This window comes from Podarcis bocagei, assembly GCF_964188305.1.
Source record: "Podarcis bocagei genome assembly, chromosome: 12".
NCBI classification, from domain to species: domain Eukaryota; kingdom Metazoa; phylum Chordata; class Lepidosauria; order Squamata; family Lacertidae; genus Podarcis; species Podarcis bocagei.
Genome location: NC_138137.1, coordinates 14111362 through 14130555, shown reverse-complemented (window position 1 = coordinate 14130555; position 19194 = coordinate 14111362). Strand labels below are relative to the sequence as shown.

General features: G+C 44.9%; 1 protein-coding gene across 1 annotated transcript; it reads left to right on the top strand.

The window, feature by feature from the left end:
* Positions 1-354: 354 nt before the first annotated feature.
* Positions 355-16902, top strand: LOC308569459 (prostatic acid phosphatase-like; the record flags this gene model as incomplete). Its single annotated transcript, XM_081163381.1, has 12 exons — positions 355-405; positions 5038-5136; positions 5463-5553; positions 5888-5922; positions 7043-7195; positions 8301-8402; positions 9421-9525; positions 10953-11085; positions 11598-11671; positions 13295-13401; positions 14996-15170; positions 16861-16902. The coding sequence occupies 12 exons, from the start codon at positions 355-357 to the stop codon at positions 16900-16902; spliced, it is 1167 nt and encodes a 388-aa protein (XP_081019507.1).
* Between the last annotated feature and the right edge of the window lie 2292 nt (positions 16903-19194).

Genomic DNA, 19194 nt, shown 5'->3' with positions numbered 1-19194 from the left:
TTGAATATCTGGGTGAAAATTGTGTATACTTAGAAACGCTGGTAGCGTTAAGATAAATTCAACAGTGTAAATAAGTTTTGATGGATGTAACAATGGAATATTCAGTGGTTTAGGTTATGCAGGGATGTATGGCATGCAAACTGAACCACGGAAGGAGAAGAAGGGGTTCCCATAGGAGGCAGTCATGACAACTTAGATGTCTGAGTTCAATTTCTGCTAAGGGTTAATGCCATTATGGCCCACTGGTGGTTGTTTCCCCTTGGCAATAAACTTTTTAACATTCTCTTGTTCAATGAGCACTTAATCTATGGAGCTAATGGTATTGTGTTGTGCTGATGTCCTCCTTGACTGACCATGCTGTGGAACCTTGATGTCCATGATTATTTGCCCATGCGAATACTTCAAGTGAGACTGTGAGATTCTATGCATAGCTATCTATGCAGAATATCTTATCGATACGCTTGGTCTATGGTTGCTCCCATCACTTTCATATCTGTACCTCGGTCCTGGATGACTTATTACGCGCACTAGCAACCAGGAACAGCCAATATGGCAGAGCACTGGTGTATTGCTGCCTGCCTAGCCATTAGCAGAGACTAGAGTGTCCTTCCTTTTGGAGAAGAATCATAGGGCACAGGCTCCGGGCATCTGTTGGGTGGCGAGTGTGGTCCTCCAGCCCTACAGAATTTGACCCCTCCTCCTCTGCCTGATGTTCTTCCTGGAAGTCTGAGACTGCAACCTCCCCATTATCTTTGGTTCCCTGCCCATAAGCAGAGACCTAAGTGTCCTTCCTTTTGGAGAAAAACCATGGGGCACAGCCTCCAGGCAAGTGTGGTCCTCCAGGCCTACAGAATTTGGCATTTCCTTTTCAGTCCTTGACTATATTACAAAAAGACATAAATCAGTAGCCATCAAGTTAAACTCCAAGATCAAATAATAATAATAATAATAACAATGAAATAATCAAACAATCAAATAATACAACATTCTAAAAACATTTCATTATAAAAATTAATTAAAATCAAATTGATGGCAACCGTTAAGCAAAATTCTGTGCAGGTTGCCAGAAGAGGGAGTCAGGCTGTGCCCTGACCAAAGGCCTGGTGGAACAACTCTGTCTTGCAGGCCCTGCGGAAAGATGTCAAGTCCCGCAGGGCCCTAGTCTCTTGTGACAGAGCGTTCCACCAGATTGGAGCCGCAGCTGAGAAAGCCCTGGCTCTAGTTGATGCCAGCCTAACCTCTCTGTGGCCTGGGACCTTCAGGATGTTTTTATTTGCAGACCGTAAGTTCCTCTGTGGGGCATACCAGAAGAGGCGGTCCCGTAGGTACGAGGGTCCTAGGCCGTATAGGGCTTTAAAGGTTAAAACCAACACCTTAAGCCTGATCCTGTACTCCACCGGGAGCCAGTGCAGCTGGTATAGTACCGGATGAATGTGATCTCACAGCGAAGACCCCATAAGGAGTCTCGCCGTGGCATTCTGCACCCACTGGAGTTTCTGGGTCAGTCTCAAGGGCAGCCCCACATAGAGTGAGTTACAATAATCCAGTCTGGAGGTGACCGTTGCGTGGATCACAGTGGCTAGGTCAGGGCGAGAGAGATAAGGGGCCAACTGCTTAGCTTGGCAGAGATGAAAAAATGCCGCCTTTGGTATAGCTGTAATCTGTGCCTCCATAGAGAGGGAGGTATCAAAGATTACACCCAAACTCTTAACGGACGGTGCTGGCACTAATTGTACCCTCGCAAGAGATGGGAGTTGCCCCCTCAATCCCATATTGTACCGTCCCAGCCAGAGGACCTCTGTCTTCGAAGGATTTAACTTCAACCGGCTCCCACGTAACCATCCAGCCACAGCTTCCAGACATCTGGTCAGTGTGTCTGGGACCGAGTCAGGATGGCCATCCATCAACAGACAGAGTTGGGTGTCATCGGCATACTGATGGCAACCCAGCCCAAAACTCCGGACAAGCTGGGCGAGGGGGCGCATAAAGATGTTAAAAAGCATTGGGGAGAGTATCACACCCTGAGGCACTCCACACACCAAGGAGTGGCGCAATGACAATTCCCCCCCAAGCACCACCCTCTGTCCCCGACCAGAGAGGAACGAGCGCAGCCATTGAAGGACTGTGCCCTGGATCCCCACGTCGGCAAAGTGGTGGTCCAGGAGTTCGTGATCGACCATGTCGAAGGCTGCTGACAGGTCTAGAAGAATCAGCAGCCCCGACCTGCCTCGATCCAGCTGCCTGCGGAGATCATCTGTTAGGGCGACCAGAGCCGTCTCGGTCCCATGACCAGTGTGGAAGCTGGACTGGAATGGATCCAGAGCCGATTTAGAGAGAGTCTCCACCCCTTGGTTTGCTCTTTATAAAACACAACTTTCCCCCTTCCCACCTTCACTAACTAGGCAATTCATAATTACTGCCAGGAGCAACGAGGTCAGTGATGCATCTGCTACACAATTTCAATAGCTGTGGCTTCGCCTTCTTCATCCTGTTCTTGGGTCTCCTTCTCCCGAGTATCACAGGAAGGGAACTGAAATTTGTTGTAGTGGTAAGCATGAGGTCTTCTTTTCATTGCTAACAATGACCTTGACATTGCAGATTTGTGCAATTCCTCTTTCTATAGCCGGATTCCATGAATAATAATGTGCATTTTTATAATGTACAGCTGAGGTGCAATAGTCTTATTTCAAAGATGATTTCAGATATTTTTATTTTCTCATCCCCTCCCTTTGGGGGGGGCAGGCAGGGAGGAAGGCCATTTTGCACAATTCTTTCTTCCTACACAATGCCTGGGAATGATGTTCAGTACAGGGCATTGCAGAGCATGCAAAATGGTGGCCAGGCTTCCAACGCATTTGCTCCAAGAAAGAGAGGAGAAAATGAGAGCAGTGGTGCTGCTGCTGCTGAGCCCTCCTTCCCAAGACACCGTTGGGAGGAATTTTCCTTCCCCAGGAGAAACTTGGTTAAATTGTCCCCCAATTCCTTTGCTCACAAACAGAATGGAGTTTTTTGAGAGGCAATTAGCACCCAGCCATAGCATTGTGTAGGGACGTGGGTGGCGCTGTGGGTTAAACCACAGAGCCTAGGACTTGCCAATCAGAAGGTCAGTGGTTTGAATCCCCGTGACGGGGTGAGCTCCCGTTGCTCGGTCCCTGCTCCTGCCAACCTAGCAGTTCGAAAGCACGTCATGTGCAAGTAGATAAATAGGTACCGCTCCGGCGGGAAGGTAAACGGTGTTTCTGTGTGCTGCTCTGGTTCGCCAGAAGCGACTTAGTCATGCTGGCCACATGACCCAGAAGCTGTACGCTGGCTCCCTCAGCCAGTAAAGCGAGATGAGCGCCGCAACCCCAGAGTCGGCCACGACTGGACCTAATAGTCAGGGGTCCCTTTACCTTTACAGCATTGTGTTCCACCTTGACAGAACACATCGTGGATCTGATCAAATAGGCATATAAAGCCAGTTTATTTCTATGTTGTCACTGGGGCAAAATTCAATTCATTTTTCATTTCAGTTTCTGAACCAGGGATGCCAACTTGAATAAAATATTGGGGGGGGCCAGAAAAGCCCCACCCCACATTATCGATCACATGACACCGTGCACACACACTATTTGAATGGCAATGCCCAGCAACTTTGGGGAGGCAGCCCCCTCAAATATTTTATTGGGGGGTGGCTGAAGTTGGCTCCTATGATGGCAGCTGAAAAACAGCTATCCTTGTAAATTCACATTTTTCTGAATTTTGCAATGTAATTATCCAGCTCACATACAAAATGCATTATATTGGAGAAGCAATCTCCACACAGTCTTTAGAGGCAACCCTTTTGCACTCCATTGTAATAGTCTATCCTGGAGGCAACCAGAGCATGAAAACATGCAAAGTGACTTGCAGTATCTGTGTTTCTGGTGCCTGCATTCAGATGTGATACAAAACTATGGTTAAGTACTGCATGAATGAATATTGGGTTTGTAATTCCCCCATTCCCTTTCCTCCTCCATCACAGCTGGAAGCATTTACTTCCATGTTCGACTAACTGCAGTTCATCTTTTTTTCCAAACGGTGGCTGGTTTTAACCGTGCTTTGCCCTTAACAGTTTACTTCAAATCCATGGTTTATGACTCTTGGTCATTCAGCAAAACCATAATCTGTAACTCTCAGTTTAAGCCTAGGTTGAAAAAGGAAGCAAATGTAGCAGTTCCATGGGAGAAAGAGAGGGATGGAGAAGACATGTGCAGATATTAAACCAGCTACTTTCCCTAACTTGCTACTTTAGACAGCAATTCCCATCAAACCCAGCCAGCATGGCCCAAGTTCAGGGATGATGGGAGTTGTAGTCAAAAAGGGGGAAAGGAACCAGATAAAGTAAGGCTATACTAAACCACAGCGCTTTGAGAGGGGGTGTAAAAAATGAGGTTGCAGTACTCATTTCTTGATAAAAAGTGTTGTGGGTGCCAGCACAAAATGGCTGAAGCAGACAGAGAGAGACGATGATCATGAACTTCTGAGTACCATCACACAAAAAAGCACTGTCTGAAGGACAGGGAATAAAAATGTCAAATCAAACAAGTAAGTAAAGACGCCAGAGCTTGAGCAAGCATTTGCTGAATTGAATTTAAAGTGGCTAGCTTTGTGAAGAACACACAGCGCATGGAATATTCTGCTGGAACCTGAATATAAATTCAAGAGACAGGGAGCTGATTTTGCAAAGTATATGTATTTTGAGTATAAGAAAACGTTTCATTCTTTCTTTGCTTCCTTTTTATGGATGAACCCCAGTAAAGTTACATGTAAATTATTACTTATAATTTGCAGCACAGAACTGTATTCTTGACAGCCTTTTAGTTTGTAAATCTGTTCCCTCTAGAACAGGGGTTTCCAAACCCATCACTTTTATCCAGGTGATCTGCAGCATGTCCTCATTAAATAGTCATATTGATTTTTTGAGCTATGGCAAGAAAGCGAATGTCTAATTCAGATAAATTGCAAACAATTATAGTTTCTCTGAAAGCTAATACGGTCTCCGAACCATTTTACTAGGTTTACCGACATGGCGACAGAAGCTCCCTTTCATCTTTTCCCACTAATGTTTACAACAAAGAAGATGCTTGGCCGCAAGGATTCGGACAACTCACGAAGGTTTGATAGCTGCTCTTAGAAATGGAAGCATATTTTGTTTCATATGTTTACATTTATTTCATGCTCATTAAGATACTAATTAATCAAAATATACTCCAAATGTTTTATTTTTATTTATTTTTTTAAGTTAACAATATCTAAATACAGGTGTTAACCTTGCTGTTGTCCTGAAGTTGTGAAAAAGAACAGAGCTTAGCTTTTTCATGATGCTGTAATGTACAATCAACATTGTCATCCTAGAATACACAAAGTCTTTATCCTCGGAATGGGCAGTCAAATGTATCAATCAGTTTTACATGCCTACTTTTCTTTTCTTTCCCCCTCAGCTTGGAATGCAGCAGCAATACGAATTGGGCCAATTCATAAGGAAGAGATATGAGGGCTTCTTAAGTACTGACTACAAGCCAAAGGAAGCAAGTATTGGAATTAACAAGAGACTTTAGCCCTGTTCATTTAGTGTTAACATTTATACAAACATAACGTTAGGGTCAAACTTCAGGTGAACTTTGGATTGGGACAAGCAGTTGCAAGTAGAAGTGCAGGATGTGTGTCTTCAGGGCAAGGGGAAACTGAGAATTGATTTCCCCTATTTACTCAAATTTACCCAACTTTACTCATAATTCCCATCCCCATGTGCCCCAAATCTCCTTGTCCAGCAGCAGTGGCAGAGCTAACAAGAGACTTTCCCCCTGTTCATTTAGCAGTAACATTTATGGAAACATAACAGATGCGTTTCCCCCATGCTCTTTAGATCGGGACAAGCAAATACAAGCAGAAGTGGAGAATGTGTGTGGAGGGAACGACAAATGATTTCCCTTTGGGGTTCTAAACTTACTCACAGTTGCGATCCCTATGTGCCCCAAATCTCCTTGTCCAGCAGCAGTGTCAGGGACTGCTGCCAAATACCGTATTTTTCGCTCTATAAGACGCACCAGACCACAAGACGCACCTAGTTTTTGGAGGAGGAAAACAAGAAAAAAAATATTCTGAACCTCAGAAGCCAGAACAGCAAGAGGGATCACTGCGCAGTGAAAGCAGCAATCCCTCTTGCTGTTCTGGTTTCTGGGATAGCTGCGCAGCCTGCATTCGCTCCATAAGACGCACCCACATTTCCCCTTACTTTTTAGGAGGCGAAAAGTGAGTCTTTTAGAGCAAAAAATACAGTATGTCTGTTTCCATGCTTCCTCCTCTGTTATCAGCATGGCAGCAGAGGAAAGAAGGTGAAGACCCCTCTCTTTCTTTTCCCATGTCCTCCTCTTCTTTGGTCCTCTCTGACCCACCCCCATTATTGTTGTAACGTCCCCTGGGACCTTACGGTGAAGGGCAGGGAATAAATTAAAATTATAACACTCACAACAAAAAGAATAAGAACAACACTGGGGAATAAGCCCCAGAAATCATTGACATTTCCCAGCATTTGGTGATTGAGGAAGAGAAGGGGGTTCTTCACTGGCTTGGACTAAACCAAAAGCTGGAGAAGGACTGGGTTCCAATGCCCGCCATATTTTAAGGCACATGTTATGAACTGCTATGGTTTGTATTCTGAGAAAATGAATTGTGAAGTCCAGTGACACGACTCACACTTTCACATACCCACATGAACTCGCCAGCCCTCACAACAGAGTGAACACGCAGGAACAGGTGGCCTGTCAGTCAAATCTACCTCATGGCTCCTGGCAGAAAAAGGGAAGAAATATTCACCAAGGATTCTCAAATGTTGTTCTTTCTTCTGTTTCTCTTTGGGGTATATGCTTAATGTCCAAGTCTCCCCAAGAGAGTATTTTACTGGGATTCAAATCAACTTTACATAGAATTATACCTTCGGTTGTAGGATCAAAAAACAAAACAAAACAAAAAAACACAACACTATCCTATAACTACACTTTTCCTTTTTTCCACTCTCTAGATTTATGTCCGAAGTACAGATACTGATCGAACCATTATGAGCGCTCAAGCCAATCTGGCCGGACTCTTTCCTCCTAAAGGAAACCAAATCTGGAACAAAGAGATCCTTTGGCAACCAATTCCAGTTCATACTGTGCCACGTTCAGATGACAAGGCAAGAAAGCGTGTGGTATTTTTAACCTTTCCTGCTCCCTGTGCAATGAAAACATGGGCTGAATCCAGACACATCAAAGAAGCGTTTCAGTTTAAAGTGTGGTCAATTTAAACAGGGAAAACAAGTAGAGAAAAACAGGACTCCATGTCGCCTCCTGGTGGCTCAATATTATATCGCACATACAACACATACAAAACACTTTTTCTTTACCATTCCAGCTGAATCCATGGTAACCTAAAAGAGAATATATACCGTATTTTTCATCCCATAGGACGCTCTGTCCCATAGGACGCACCTAGTTTTTTTTGGGGGGGGGAAATAAAGGGATTTTTCCCTTTATTTCCCCCCCCCCAAAAGCAGGTCGGGGAAACCGAACCAGGAACAGCGGGATGGCGGCACTGCGCCTCCTTGCTGTCCCCTTAGCTTGTGGGGCTGGCCGATGTCTGTCCGGTGCGCGGGGCGCTCCGCTTCAGGGCGCCTTTGCGCCGGGCGGCAGGCTGCTATCCTCAGCGTAGGGAGCCCTGCGGATGTGTTCCCGAAGCGGCGGGTGCTCTGCTCTCAGGGCTGCCTAGGCTGCGGATGTGTTCCTGAAGCCTGGAGAGCAAGAGGGGTCGGTGCGCACCGACCCCTCTCGCTCTCCAAGCTTCAGTGAAAGCCTGCATTCGCCCCATAGGACGCACCCAGATTTCCCCTTCATTTTTGGAGGGGAAAAAGTGTGTCCTATAGGGCGAAAAATACGGGATATGCACGCACGCACACACACATTAACAGAGAGAACACAGACCTATTCAAGGTGTAGACAGGTATATATTAAGAGAGATTGAGATATATATATATAAAGAGAGAGAAATAGAAGGCTTAGACCTGTAATGCTGGGTTGGAGGTGTAATGCAACAGAAATCAGACTCCAGCCTCAAGAGTCTCAACAGCATCAAGCTTTAAGCATTTTCCCGCCTGCCAAAGTTTTGAATGTGTGCAAACAACCTCAGACTATTAATCATAATCCAAATTTAGGATGGACACATGGATTATGCACAGGCAGGAGACACTATCAGGAGGCCTTTGTAGTTAGTTAATACATTTTATTTATTTGTTCTTATTTTAGTTGTTGTATTTTCCTGTCAAAGCCAAATGTCCGAAGTATGACCGACTTCTAAAGGAAACGTTTGAATCCGAAACAGTCAGGGGGAAACTGAAAAAGCACATGGTAAGAAAGGGAGAGGTGGTAACTTTAAAGCTGCAGTCCCTGCAAGGCAGTCCCACTGACGTCAGTGGGTCTTACTTTTGAGTAGACATCCCGAGGAATGTGCAGCAAATGTCTGATTTGACAGCCAAACCGTTGTAGCGCCAGACTATAAACCTGTTTGCTCATGACAAATTTGTCGCTGCTGTTTTCTTCCAGGTCATTTTTTAAAAAATTAGTTGTGCAAGCGCTCCTCTAGGCTACTTAAAACTAGAGGTGTATCAACTGACCAATAGGGAAACTCTTTCTCTACCTGAAAATGCAACCCATGTACTTGCGTATGTAGCTTGGAAGTGTTTTATTTCTCTTGTTCTCACTTGCTTGCAAAATAAACAGAGAATAAATTTTCCCAAAAGGGAAAGATGTCTAGACAGATTGTCATGTTCAGGGGTCAGCAAACTTTTTCAGCAGGGGGATAGTCCACTGTCCCTCAGACCTTGTGGGGAGCCAGACTATATTTGGGGGGGGAGGATGAAGGAATTCCTATGCCCCACAAATAACCCAGAGATGCATTTTAAATAAAAGGACACCTTCTACTCATGTAAAAACACGCTGATTCCCGGAGCATCTGCGGGCTAGATTTAGAAGGCGATGGGGCCGGATCCAGCCCCCAGGCCTTAGCTTGCCTACCCATGGTCTTGTTGTTTTGGCAAGGAAGACAAGAGCACTTCCAGATTTACAGGGTCCAATGTCAGTGTGCTTAACCCCTTCCCTTCTGAATACCAGAAGGGAATGAAGGGTCCCTTCCGCTTTCTTTGAGTGGCAGGTCGGAATGAGGGGAAAGGGCCCCCAATTTGCTCCCTTCCCATCATCTGGGAAGTGGAGAAACTGATCCTTTTATTCTTGAAAAGCCTGTACAGTATTAAAGGACAGGGCTAAACTTTGCCAAATCATAACACACCAACAGGAACAGGCGCTATTGATCCCTGCGTACCCATTCGCACTTAGTGATTTATTGATCCTTCTGCTCTTTCTCTTTCAGGAATTTCTAGGTAAAATGGCAGCTAACATGGGATACGACTTGCCAACGGTTCTGGATTATAAAAGTCTCAAACTCTGGAAGGCATACGATGCTTTAGTTGTTCAGGTATTTCTAAGAGAACTTTATCACTCATCCGGCTCCAATAACAACAACAAAATACAGTGGTACCTCGCAAGACGAATGCCTTGCAAGACAAAAACTCGCTAGACGAAAGGGTTTTTTGTTTTTTGAGCTGCTTCGCAAGACGATTTTCTCTATGGGCTTGCTTCGCAAGACGGAAAGGTCTTGCAAGTTTGTTTCCTTTTTCTTAACACCGTTAATACAGTTGCGACTTGACTTCGAGGAGCAACTCATAGAACGCGGTGTCGTAGCCTTTTTTGAGGTTTTTAAAGACTTTGGTGACTTTTGAAGCTTTTCCAAAACTTTCCCGACACTGTGCTTCGCAAGACGAAAAAAATCGCAAGACAACAAAACTCGTGGAACGAATTAATTTCGTCTTGCGAGGCACCACTGTAATAGGTTAGAACAAGATCTGGCAACCAAGGGCAAATGAGAGCACTTCATGTGGAACAATGATTAGCCAATGGCGGAGCTTCATGCTCCGGCACCGGGGGGCGGAGAGCAGGTGGGGGCGGGGCTAGCATGCGCCCCAGGGGCGTGCGCTCCCCCCACACCCCTCTTCCTCCACCAGTGTGATTAGCGGCCCTGTTTTCAATACTGCTTGTGTCACCATAGCAACAGAAACTGCAGAGTGGTCCAAGCTACTGTTTAGACCCAGGGGTGCCAACTTGAATAAAATATGGGGGGCAGGTAAGCCCTACCCCCGTAATCAATCACATGATGTGGCATACACACGCCATTTGGGGGCAATGCCTATCAACTTTGGGCCTGCCCCCCTCAAATATTTTATTGGGGGGCCCGAAGGGACCGTGGCCTCTAGGAGTTGGCTCCTATGTCACCAGGGTAGGGGAAAGGGAAGAAATAAATGTCCCATCATGAGCTCCGGCTACTTAGTTTCTGTGGCACAGGCAACACATCACCTGTACTGGGCCACCTCCTGAGTTATGGAAAGGCCCATTCTCCCAAAAAGGAGAATCTATCAGGCTAAGCTCATCCATCTTGGCTGACCACTCTAGCAGTCATTTTATTTAAACACCAGAGTCACAGGGTTGGGGAGGCGACTCCAAAAACCTATTTAGTCTAACTCTGACCTTAGAACCACAGAAATTTATTCAGACCAAGGACTCAGCTACACTCAGTCAACTATATCATTATAACTGTGTTATAAATATGTGACACCCTTTTTTTTAACTGTGTGTAGATCCAGCCCCAGCCTCCTCTCATTATAACATGTTTTTATCGGCTCTGGTTTTTGTTGGTGGTTGTGAGCCACTTTATGTAAACCAAAAGGTGGCATGTAATGGGTTTTCCTAAATATAGATATGAATCAAGAGAAGAGGTAACTGTGAGGGGGGGGCGGGGAGGGCATGGATCACAGGAGGGGGAAAAACCTTCTTTTTTCCTCACTGTAGAAAATCCATAACCTGCCTCGCCCAGACTGGGCTGATGATCAAGCCATGGACAAATTGGGAAAGCTTTTGGCCTTTTCTTTACATGCCATGTTTGGGGTACACAAAAGAGAAGAAAAATCACAACTACAAGGAGGTAAGGAGGGAAAATTCAATATGACATGCATGTATCCTTCTTTATCTTAAGTGGGGGCAGCTAATTTTTTTATTTTTTGCCTCAGGGGCTGCACTGAGGGTTGGACACACATACCTCAAGGGGCACATGACTCATGTGTGCAAAAGCACATGTATGTGTGTATGCCTACCTCTGCACCCGTCCAGCATGGGCCTAGGCTGCTCGCGTCACCATCCAGAGAGTGATGAGCAAATGCCTTTGTGGTTGCCAGCCTCTGCCAGGGAAACAGCCAGACTCTACAACATGTATTGATCACGTTATTATTGGTGACAGTGGTTGTGTTTGGAGGGCATTGCTAGGATTCCATATCACCTTGAAAACAACAACAACAACAACAACAACAAAGTTAGATGTTCTCAGTCCCAGCTTTTTGGGGAGCAGGGAGGAGTCACCACAGTGATAAAGGGGAGTGAAAGGCTGGGAATGGCTTACTGGTTTCACCATCATTTGTATTCTTTTTCATCACCATTAAGGTCTCCTTCTGCAAGAGATTTTGGATCAGATGACACAACTTCCTAAAGGAAGAAAAATGTTAATGTATTCAGCTGTACGTATGAACAGTTTTTAAATTGACCAAACCTTCTGTAGCTCACATTTTTCCTGCTCCTTTCTAGCTCCCCTTTCTGTTTGGCAACACTATTTGTCTACTCAATTCACATTACGCTCGTCACATATTTTAAAAGTTGGGTTAAAAGCTAACGCTTTTAAATTTGAAGGGAAAGCAGCTGTGCCCCTGATCTGTGGCCCTGCCCTCCTGATTCGGATTGGGCCCCACACAGTACATTGTACTTGGGAATATATGGGGAGGCTTGAGGCTAGGAAACCTGCAGAGCCCTCCAACCCAGGTCAGGTGTGGTGTGCTCTTTCTGCAAAACAGAAGTGGAAATCTCACATATATACAAGATTAATGCAACATCTCACTGATACTGAAGGCAACCTCAAGGCCATCCCCAGGTCTCATGAGTATAACTTAAAAGACAACAATAATGCAAAAAATAAATAAATCTCAGCTAGATTCTGGAGTCATGTTCTAGGGCAGAAAGGGGAGATCCCAAGTGTCTTGTAACATGTTGTCCGTTTCAGTGCTGGCATGTATTTGCTAAAGGGCTTTCTCCATTCTGTTACCGCTCACATTCTGTATTCCAAACCACAAATCATTCATTTTTCAATATGAATATGACAGGTTCTTACATAATTCACATTGTCAAGTTTCACTTTCTTATTGGCGCTGAATATAGACATGTGCCTCCGCCCCTCAGGGAGCAGAGTTGCGTATTGACTCCAAAATGCTTAATAGCCCTACTCAGTACTTTCTTGTAAACGTTAAACAAAATGGAAGGTAAATCAAAGCCCGCAGAACCCCACAGCACCCAAGCCACCTTCCCAAAGCACCACCTTCTGGGAACAACCCTCCAAGTTGGAGCAGAACAACTGCAAAACAACTTCCCCTACTCCCAACTCAGATAGTCTCTCAGAAGAATTCCATGGCTGGTGGCAATAAAAACCCCTGAGAGGTCAAGGAGACCCAACAGGGACATACTCTACCTTTCCATTGTTCATACATAGGACCTGCCTGTGCAATCCTTTTTAGGGCAGATAGATTGCATGACTGGAGTACACACATTTTATGTACAATATGTGTATACAGTCCTGGATTCATATGCAGAAGAGTGAGTAGCATAAACTTTATTTCAGATGGATGTATGCAGAATGAAGCACAAATGTGAAGTAACTACATGTTTAAACAATACTGAATAAATGTCTGAAACAAGGTCCTACATCCCCGGGGCTGCACATTTCATTCTCTTTAAATTCTTGCTTGGGTAATCTTGCGAAAGGGGTCCTTTTGCAATTAAATCCATCGCATGCCATAGACCACAGTGGAGGACTTTGTCTGATACCACATCCTTGGAACTTAAGGCCGGCCCAAGACATTTTGGCACTTGAGGTGGACACAAAATGTAGTGAAGATCTGCCTCAGGAAGAAAGGGGAAATAAAGATTGGCATCATTACCTGCTGCCCCTGTGCAACTTGCCACCTGGGGCAGTCATCTCACCTTGCCTCATGGGTGGGCCGGCCCGGCTTAGAGCTAACAGTGTCTAAGTACTCTATACACAAATGCACTTCTGTCATGGGAGTAGTAAGGAATTCTTTATTTTCTTTTTATAGCATGATGTCACACTAGCAGCTCTCCAGGTAGCATTGGGTGTTTTCAAAGAACATCTACCTCCCTTCGCCGCTTGCCATTTTTTTGAGCTATATAAAGAAGACAATGCGTAAGTACTGATGCATAGATAAAATAATCAGCAATGGTATATTGGGTAAACAAGATTCACTCACCTTCTCAAACCTGCACAGAACACAGTATTTCTTCTCACAATTCGTGCACTGCTAAAATGAGTCAAAAAAAAGTTGCGTTCCCAGACTCTCCAAGTGTTCCTATTTTCCAAGGACACCCCCAATTTAGAGAAGCTGTCCCAGTTTCTGATTTAATCCCAGAACTTCTCACTTTTTCTTAGAAAGTCCCTATTTTCATTGGAGAAATGTTGGAGGGTATGGAATTATCCCAGCCCTCAGCTGTCTGAAGGCAATCCTGTATAGGGAAGGTTGTTTTTAATGTTTAACATATTATCATGTTTTTATATACCGTATTTTTCGCTCTAAAGGACGCACCTGGCCATTGGACGCACCTTGTTTTAGAGGGGGAGAACAAGAAAAAAAAAATCTCCCCCTCTCTGCTCAGCGCCCTTTCAGCAAAGCGGCAGGAGAAACGGAGCCCCTTCCATTTCTCCTCCTGCTTGGCTGAAGGGACGCTGCACAGCTCTCCCTCTCTGCTGAAGCCGGGAGAGTCTTGCTCTCCTGGCTTCAGCAAAAGGAACCTGAAGCCTGTGGGGCGCAGCGGGAATTTGCGCTGCGCTCCGAAGGCTTCAGGCAGCTATCCTTGAATCCAGGAGAGCGAGAGGGGTCGGTGCGCACCGACCCCTCTTGCTCTCCAGGCTTCAGCGAAAGCAACGCGAAGCCTCCGGAGTGCAGAGGGAGCACTCCTTCTGTGCTTTGGAGGCTTTGCATTGCTATCGCTGAAGCCAAGGAGCCTGTATTCGCTCCATAAGACGCACACACATTTCCCCTTAATTTTTGGAGGGGGAAAAGTGTGTCCTATAGAGGAAAGAATATGATACGTTGGAAGCTGCCCAGAGTGGCTGGGGCAACCCAGTAAGATGTGTGGGGTATGAATTATCATTATGGAATGGGACGTCCCTATTTTCATTGGAGAAATGTTGGAGTGTATGCATTCCTCTGTGTTTGAGCTTGACACCCAGCTGTCCAAAATGCTATTGGAAGTGCATTTCATAGGTGAATGGCTGAGGTGTACCTGCCTTTGAAAGACAGAAAGGGATTGAAAGGGTTGAGCCACACTTTGTGCCAGCGTTCTTCAATCTAGAGTCCCCAGATGTTGTTGGACTACAGCTGCAACATCGACGGTCTTAAGACATAAGGCTGCTGCTGAAGCAACAGCTGCATTTTGCATGTAGGTCCTTCGGTGTTTTGCCACCTCTGCACAAGTCCCATTGTGGTGCATGCAAAGGTGTGCTTGAGAGGGCAGGTGGGGACACGCTTGAATTGCAGGATAGATGCACTGAAGGAAAGAAATGGAGTGGGCATTGCCAGACAACAGCAGTGCACAGCAGGGATAGTGGGCGGTGGGGGCAGGGGTGGAGGCCAGGCACCCACAGCAAAAGTTCTGTGGGTACCCGGCCCCCCGGCCCCCTGGAGTTAGCGCCAATGTCCCTGGGCAATATATGGCTGCATCTTATGAGAATGACCACATAGGAATCCAATCAGGGGGTGACCTGACTTTCTTCTTTTCAGTGAGTACACCGTCGAGATGTACTATCGGACCAGTACTGATGCTCCACCCCAACAGCTCGTTTTGCCAGGCTGTGAAGCGGTTTGTCCCTTTGGTCGGTTTAAACACCTGCTTTCTGATGTCATACCAAAATACTGGGAATTAGAATGTAACTATTGGTGGATGCGTGACCAAGAGGTAAGATAGGGTTGAAACAAACACGTGTAAAACGGATGTGTCATCATTCAAGGTCCCAGCTTGACTTTCCTCTCAAAATCATAATACAGTGGTACCTCGCGTTAAGTACTTAATTCGTTCCGGAGGTCCATTCTTAACCTGAAACTGTTCTTAACCTGAAGCACCACTTTAGCTAATGGGGCCTCCTGCTGCCGCTGCACCGTTGAAGCACGATTTCTCTTCTCATCCTGAAGCAAAGTTCTTAACCTAAGGTACTAAGGTACTATTTCTGGGTTATCGGACTCTGTAACCTGAAGCGTATGTAACCCGAGGTACCACTGTAATTAGTGGGGCTGGCCTGTTTGAAGTTTGAAGCTTTAGGAATGCAGCTCCCACCCCCCACCTTCATCCTGCCCCAACCTCGAGAAACTGGAAAGCAGACTGCCCTGTTATCCTGGAAACTATAGTTTGTTAAAGCTGTCGGGAATTATAGCTTTGTGAGGGGTAAAATGCAATTCCCAGTGTACTTTGGAGGACGTCACTGTTGGGAGGAAAGCTACAACAATTGTAATATGTTACCTAAAAAGGGAATGAAGTGGAAGACATAAAGGCAGACTATTCTTCCTCCTCACCGATTCCTACTTTTTTAGTAAATACTTACAGTCATACCTCGGGTTACAGATGCTTCAGGTTGCATTTTTCCGGGTTATGTTTTTTTAAAAAAATAATATTTATTACTTTTAAACACTACAAAAAAGGAAAGAAGAAAAAAAAGACAATACAATACAATATAAAAAAATTACACAACACTAACACAATAAACTAATCAAGACAAAACAAAAACAGTAACACACATCATACAATTTCAATATCTTATCTTACATTCACTTGTTTCAACGACCTCCTCACACCTCCCTTTTTGTATTCCACTTCTATTAATTATTTCAGCAATTCCTTTCCATCTTCCTCTATTTTCTATCCTATAATTCTCTTAACATATTCTACCCTTATTTTTCCTTTAATACTCTAATAATCTATTTATACCTAATTCCTTATAACATTTCTACTAAAGCCATATAACTTCATTCCAACATTTTTCTAACATTCATTAATTTTACAATATTTCTATAAATAGTCTTTAAACTTTTTCCATTCTTCTTCCACCGACTCTTCTCCCTGGTTTCGGATTCTGCCAGTCATTTCCGCCAGTTCCATATAGTCCATCAACCTGGTGATCTTCTGTCCGATGCTCTTAGCTCTTTTCCAAGTCCCGTCTGCAGATCTTCTTCATATTTATACAAAAACTTTACTTTGTCTTCTACTGATCTTATTTTTATTTTCCTTCCTTTGAAGCTGAAGAATAGACCTTGGGGAAACTCCCACCTAAAGATGATTTTATTCCTTCTCAGCAGGGCAACCAAATCTCCGTAGTTAGACCTAAGATCCAAAAGGTATTTCGGGACGTCTTTAAAAATTTCCACTCTTGGCTGTTGTACTTCTAGGTTCTTCTGGTACAGTCTCTTATTCTGTTCTTCTCTTTTTTCCCTCCTCTTCCAAATCTGAAGGCCCTCACAGTTTTAATCTCTTCTTGACCCAAATCCAAGTCCCCAAAATCAGCAAATTTCTGTGTGAAGAAGTCTATCAAACTTTCCTTCTCCAATTCAGGTAGGGCTCTGATCCTCAAATTCATCTGTTTTTCTTTAAATTCAAGCATAGCAAGCGTCGACTTATGGTCATCAAGTTGCCTCTGTAAGGCTGGGACTCTCTCTCTCTCCAATTGTGTTACTTTACATTCAGCAGCAACGGCTTTCTCCCTAGCTTCCTCCACAGTCTGCCGTGTCAAAATAGATTTCTGTATCAATTTCTGAATTGTTTCTGTGTTGATATTCACCTTTTGTCCCAGATTATTTATACTTTCTGTATTTAAGTCAATTTTAATAGTTGCAGCATCCACTTTCGCATTTATCACGTCTGTTTTCTTGTTAAGCTGTTCCAGTGAATCATTTATCTTACTTAATGCATCCGCTAAGGCCTCTTCTGTCGACATACCTCTTGATTTTGAATATATTGTCACAAACGCAATAGGAGAAGAAGCAGGGGGGCCTGATATTGAGGCTCTCCTAGATTGCTGCCAAGTCCTCCCAGACCTTAATGTTTTTTCAAGAATTGACTAGTCCGTTTTTTCCTTTCCATTTGCCATAACACTTAAACGATGCAAGGTCAGTCCCAGAGTCTCACAGCTTTTTATCTTGCAGCTGGAAATCCCCCCAGCCCAGCTCTTGTAACAGTTTCAAAGGCTTCCTCTAGGGGGAAACAGTTTCTGTTTATATTAGTCAATAATGTCCTCTTTTAAACACAGCTCAATCAATGAAGTTAGTTTCAATTTTCAGTTACTTTTACTCCTTTTTAAAAGCAGATGGAGACAGTAGAAACAACGTATTTCTCTTATTAGCTAACTGTCAAGGAACGTTCTAATCGCTGTCGGTGAGCCTTCCAAAAAACGTCAGTCCTGCTAGCAGCCAGTTTCCAGGGTCTGAGTGGCGGTATTTTAACACTCTTCACTCTCTCCCGCAGGCATATTCCGTTCACAACTCCCCCCCCCCATCTTCTCCTGCCTCCCAAGGGGGGATTTAATGTTCTTTACCGATGGAAATTTAGTCCTTTACAAGAGGCTTTCCAAGGCTTCAGCTTACAGCCTCAATGCTTCAGTCTATTTACAAAAGGGGAAGGCGGACTTCCTGTATTGAACCTCCCCATTACGATACCAAATTAAACTTTTAGAAATCCAATTCTCCCGCTTCAGCTCTACTCACGGCTAATTACTTTAAAATCAAATTATCCAAAGGAAAAAGTCAGCGCTCTCCGGCAACAGCAATGCGGCTTCACTCCGTGGAAGAAGCAGACGATTCGAAGCACCGCACTACTCCCCCCACGTCGCTCCGGACCCCCGAAACTGGGTTTCCCCGCGAGTAGGGAAGGCGCAAAAGGTGCCCGCCAAATCCCACGCTCACAGGCTTCTCCCGCCTGTGATTTTTTGTGGGTCTCCACCTTCGCCGTGACAGCCAGACCCAAATTCCCACAGGGAAACTTCCTCCCGATCAGAGGAATTCCGCCTTTACCAGAGGCACCAACCCAGAAGTCTGCATTTTTCCCGGGTTAAGGACCGCGGAAACCCAGAAGTACCAGAACGGGTTACTTCTGGGTTTCAGCGGTCGCACATGCGCAGAAGCGCTAAATCACACTTTCTGCATGCACAGAAGCGCCGAATTGCAACCCACGTGTGCACAGATGCGCAGGTGCGGGTTGCGAACGCTGCAGGTTGCGAACACGCATTCCACACGGATCATGTTCGCAACCTGAGCGTCCACTGTATAGGTAAAAAAATGCTTTACTAAATTTCAACCTTTTTAACATACACAGTCAAAACACACTTTCATATTTTCTCTTATTTTTGTTGACTTCCCACCCCATTTTCCAGATAATAGAGTTTGAAGGTTGACAACGTACCGGTAGGACAGGACACAGGATTCTGGCAAGAAATAAGGTGGGTGGGTGTGTATTTTTGTAAATTAAAACTGGTGTACGGACTCTGTCAAGTTGGATACCTACTGTTCTCCGGATGTGGAATTTCTGACAATTAAATGCAGACCTTTCTATCTTCCCCGGGAATTTACAACAGTGGTGTTAACAGCGGTGTACATATCAGGGCCATGAGCAGTATGCATGAAAACATCAATGCTAAATTGAGCAGATACCCGGAGGCTGTGCAGATTATTGCGAGGAACTTCAATCACACAGATGTGAGGGCAGTACTCCCAAAATTCCATCAGCACATTGAGTGTGCTACAAGAGGAGAAAATACTCTTGACAAGGTGTACACAAACATTAGACGGGCATATGAGGTCAAGACCTTGGCGCACCTCGGTGGTTCAGGTCATGTGTCCCTGCTTCTGACATCAGTATACACACCCCTCAGGAAACAAGGCCAGATACAAACACGGATGGTTACGGTGTGGCCTGAGGGAGCCTCTCAGCAACTGCAGGA